Source organism: Octopus bimaculoides, chromosome 7 (genome assembly GCF_046866305.1).
Source record: "Octopus bimaculoides isolate indiv1 chromosome 7, ASM4686630v1, whole genome shotgun sequence".
NCBI classification, from domain to species: domain Eukaryota; kingdom Metazoa; phylum Mollusca; class Cephalopoda; order Octopoda; family Octopodidae; genus Octopus; species Octopus bimaculoides.
This window is the reverse complement of record NC_142934.1, coordinates 97,629,915-97,634,914: the sequence shown is the minus strand read 5'-3', so window position 1 is coordinate 97,634,914 and position 5,000 is coordinate 97,629,915. Positions and strand designations below refer to the sequence as shown.

Genomic DNA, 5,000 nt, shown 5'->3' with positions numbered 1-5,000 from the left:
CTTTCTACTGGAGGCACAAGGCCTCAAATTTTGTGGGAGGGGACTAGTCGATTACATTGACCCCAGTGTTTTCACTGGTACTTAATTTATCAACCCTGAAAGGATGAAAGACAAAGTCGACCTTGGTGGAATTTGAACTCAGAACATAGTGACAGGCGAAATACCACTAAGCATTTCGTCTGGCATGCTAATAATTCTGCCGGCTTGCCACCTTAAAGATAATAATAATAATCCTTTCTACTATTGGCACAAGGCCTGAAATTTGAAGGGAGCAGACTAGTTGATTACATCAACCTCAGTGCTTCACTGGTACTTAATTTATCGACCCTGAACGGATGAATGGTGAAGTCAACTTTTGGTGGAATTTGAACTCAGAACATAAAGACAGATGAAATGCTGCTAAACATTTCACATGTCATACTAACAATTCTGCCAGGTTGCTGTTTTAATGATAATGATAATAATAATCAATTCTTTTTATTAGCCACAAGGACTGACATAAAATAACATTAAATGACATGCAACAACAGAAAAGACAAAAACAGGACGATACAAAAAGTTTTTACAGTGTGTAAACAATATATAACAATAAAAAATTAAACAAATTAAAACTGACAATAGGGGAGGCACTTTAAGGTCCTCGTGGAAAAACCTACAAAAGCCACATGTACCTGATCAACAGAGCAAGAGCCCTTCTTTAATTTTTCACAGGTGTACTCTCAGTCCTTTCACACTGGCCGTTTTTCCAACATTCACCCACCTTTCAACAAACTTGCTAAAAGGTAACACTTCCCTCTCCACCCTCAACTTCCTTTTCAAGTGAAACTTCAAAAAGTTGATGAGGGGCTTGGCCAAAGAGGAAAGTGTAATAAACCCATATATGCACATTCACAAATTCATAAGCATTATGTTGCAATATACAGTTCATAACTCATTATATATTGTTGTATATTTCAGCATTTCACATTCTTGTAATATCTTATCTGCGAGCCCAAAGTTCAATATTGCTACAACAACACTAGATCTGGTTTATTCACAAGCACTTTGTTGGTAAGAGTCAAACCTTTCTCTTTTAACAGCTTTCTCTCACTCTCCCTCTCTATCTCTTACTTTCTCTCCCTCTCTCTCCCTCTCTATTTCTTACTTTCTCTCTGCCTCCCCCTTTTTTCTATAGTTCTCTAACATGAAATTTTTAACTTTTTTCTTTCATTCTTTATTTTGCATTTTATATTTCTTTCATTATTTCTTTTTTCTTCCTTCCATCTTTTCTTTCTTTCTTTCTTTCTTTCTATCTATCTCTCCTTTTCTCTATAGTTCTCTTTCTAACCCACTTTTTAACTTTTTCTTTCTTTTGTTTTATTTCTGTCTTTATTTACTTTATTTCTCTATTTTATCTTTTTTATTCCTTCCTTCCTCCCTCCCTCCCTCCCTCCCTCCCTCCCTCCCTCCCTCCCTCCCTCCCTCCCTCCCTCCATCTTGCTCATTCTTTTCCTAACTCTATATTTCTTTCTCTTATCTGTCTGTCTGTCTGTCAGTCTAATTGAGCGTACCTTTGCGTTTGTTGGTTCCCCTACCCATACCACTTGACAACCAGTTTTTGTTTGTTTACATCCCCCCCCCCATAACTTAACAGTCCAACAAAACGAGACCAACACAATAAATACCAGACTTACGAAATAAGTGCTGAAAGTGATTTGTTCAACTAAACCTTTCGAAGTGGTGCCCCAGCATGTCCACAGTCCAATGACTGAAACTAGTCAAGAATAAAAGATTCTCTGAGCTATATATAGCATCACTGACACATTGGCAATAAATGGCTTGTCAGCCTCACCTGGACATAGTCATCATCAATATGTATAGGTGAATGAGGATGTACATACGTGTTTGTATAGTGTATACAGGGTGGGCCGTGGAGGCGCAATGGCCCAGTGGTCAGGGCAGCAGACTCGCGGTCATAGGATCGCGGTTTCGATTCTCAGACCGGGCGTTGTGAGTGTTTATTGAGCGAAAACACCTAAAAGCTCTACGAGGCTCCGGCAGGGGATGATGGCGAACCCTGCTGTACTCTTCCACCAAAACTTTCTCTCACTCTTACTTCCTGTTTCTGTTGTGCCTGTAATTCAAAGGGTCAGCCTTGTCACACTGTCATGCTGATTATCCCCGAGAACTACGTTAAGGGTACACGTGTCTGTGGAGTGCTCAGCCACTTGCACGTTAATTTCACGAGCAGGCTGTACCATTGATCGGATCAACTGGAACCCTCGACGTCGTAAGCGACAGAGTGCCAACAACAACAACAACAGGGTGGGCCAAAAGTCACACACAAAATAAGTTCAGTACGATCCGGAATTGTCAAAGACATGCTTCAGTTTTGCTAAAATTGAATGGAGTAAGTAAAATAAAGAGCATCCACCTGTGGTCACTCTGCCTCAACAACTTCTGTCCAACTTGTGTGAGCATGAAAAAGATGACATTAACCCTTTAGTATTTAAACTGACCATACCTGGCCCAAATATCCTGCCTGTTTTATGATCAAATCAGTCAAATCCTACCTCTCAAACCTATCCTATATTGTCATTCTAAAACTGAATGTTCATATCATTAAGATATGAAGGCTAAGAGTTAATGCATGATTAATTTAAACCAATGTGAATTAATATGCAGAACATCTAAGAAAATAATCTGAACGCTAAAGGCTTAAAATGATGATGACTAGATGTATATAATATATATATATAACTAGCTTACTGCTCTGACCTTATATATTGAAATATTTCTGCCCCTGGGAGCTCCTCTATGCTGATGACCTTGCCCTAATTGCGGAGTCACTATCAGAACTAGAGGAGAAGTTTCAGGTGTGGAAGCAAGGTCTAGAATTGAAGGGCCTTAGAGTCAACCTAGCTAAAACCAAAATCCTAATAAGTAGGAAGGTAGATAAAACACAAACCCCTTCAGGTAGATGGCCCTGCTCAGTATGTAGAAAAGGAGTAGGTAGTAACTCTATAAGATGTACCCGGTGCAAGCTATGGACACATAAGAGGTGCAGCAACATCAAAGGCAGGTTAACTAGCAAGTTAGTTTTTGTTTGTGGCAGATGTTCAGGTGCAATAAAGACTGTAAACAAACAGGAAACAACTTCTATCTCATTCCAGGGTGAAAAACTAGAGGTAGTCGATAGCTTCCGCTATCTGGGCGACCAAGTTAGTAGTGGGGGTGGGTGCGCTGAAAGTGTAGCTGCTAGAATAAGAATAGCCTGGGCAAAGTTTAGAGAGCTCTTACCCCTGCTGGCGACAAAGGGACTCTCACTCAGAGTAAAAGGCAGACTGTATGACGCATGCGTACGAACAGCCATGCTACATGGCAGTGAAACATGGGCTGTAACTGCTGAGGACATACGTAAGCTCGCAAGGAATGAAGCCAGTATGCTCCGTTGGATGTGTAATGTCAATGTGAATACCCGTCGGAGTGTAAGTATCTTGAGAGAAAAGCTGAACATTAGAAGCATCAGTTGTGGTGTGCAAGAGAGACGATTGCGCTGGTATGGACATGTGGTGAGAATGGATGAGGATAGCTGCATGAAAAAGTGCCACACCCTAACAGTTGAGGGAACCCGTGGAAGAGGTAGGCCCAGGAAGACCTGAGCTGAGGTGGTGAGGCAAGACCTTCGTACATTGGGCCTCACCGAGGCGATGACTACTGACCGAGACCTTTGGAAATGTGCTGTGCGTGAGAAGACCCGGCAAGCCAAGTAAGATCGTTGCCAGTGCCCCTGGACTGGTTCTTGTGCGGGTGGCACATGAGATGCACCATTTTGAGCGTGGCCGTTGCCAGTACCACCTGACTGGCTCCCGTAGGATTTTCGAGTGAGATCGTTGCCAGTGCCCCTGGACTGGCTTGTGCGGGTGGCACATAAAAGACACCATTTCGAGCGTGGCCGTTTTCGTGCGGGTGACACGTAAAAGCACCCACTACACTCTCTGAGTGGTTGGCGTTAGGAAGGGCATCCAGCTGTAGAAACTCTGCCAAATTAGACTGGAGCCTGGTGTTGCCATCCGGTTTCACCAGTCCTCAGTCAAATCGTCCAACCCATGCTAGCATGGAAAGCGGACGTTAAACGATGATGATGATGATGATGATGATGGTTCATATTTTGGAATGTTTTAACTGAGAACGGTATTACACAATGGATGCATTTCCTATTATATGCTGCACAAACCTGAAATGTACATATTAAATGATTTTCAAAATGTCAGTATTTGGTTTGACATTATTATTTCAACTTTATACACACACACACACATGTTAACAAATGTTACTTTACTTGCAGGCTTGGTTTATTCTATGCTCCTTTGATGCCATTGTTAATGGTTGTGAAATTATTTTTTATATTCCACATTAAATGTGTAAGTGACATCTATTTTTTGTATGTTGTTTGTGTATCTGTGTATATGTCGACAGCAATACACAGTTATACAGTTATATATAGTGATCATCATCATAATCATTATATTGCATTTGTTTGTTTTTTTGTTTTTTTTCCTTCTGATATATGCTGAATAGCTTTCATTGCATCTCATCACACATTGCAAACTTTTGTCTGTTGGCAGATTCACAGTAACAGTGAAAACAAGCTAGCCTTGTTGTTGCTGTGTATGCTTTGGTTTTATTTTTTACAGGCTGGCTTTCCTTTCCATCATCAACCTCTGTATGCATGTGTACATGTATGTATGTATGTATGTATGTATGTGTGCCTATATGTCCGTCTGTTAGTTGATTGGTGGCAGTGGTGACTAACATACATATTCCATACTGGCATGGGTTGAGTACTTTTACAGGATCTCATAGGTTTGAAGACTACATTGTACTCCAATGTCTGTTTTGGCAGGCTTGTTACAGTTGGATGTCTTCCTAATGCCAGCCATTTTATAATCTGTATATACATATATATATATATATATATAGCCCTACTTGTAATTGTTGTTGTTATGGTAATGAGTATT

At 40.7% G+C, this 5,000-nt stretch overlaps 1 protein-coding gene across 1 annotated transcript in view; it reads left to right on the top strand.

The window, feature by feature from the left end:
- Positions 1–5,000, top strand: part of LOC106868847 (transmembrane channel-like protein 5) — a 103,086-nt gene that overhangs the window by 85,118 nt on the left and 12,968 nt on the right. Inside the window, exons 13-14 of the mRNA XM_089355716.1 lie at positions 958–1,050; positions 4,328–4,403. Of these exons, the coding sequence (XP_089211842.1) occupies positions 958–1,050; positions 4,328–4,403 (169 nt within the window). The remainder of the gene's footprint in view (positions 1–957; positions 1,051–4,327; positions 4,404–5,000) is intronic.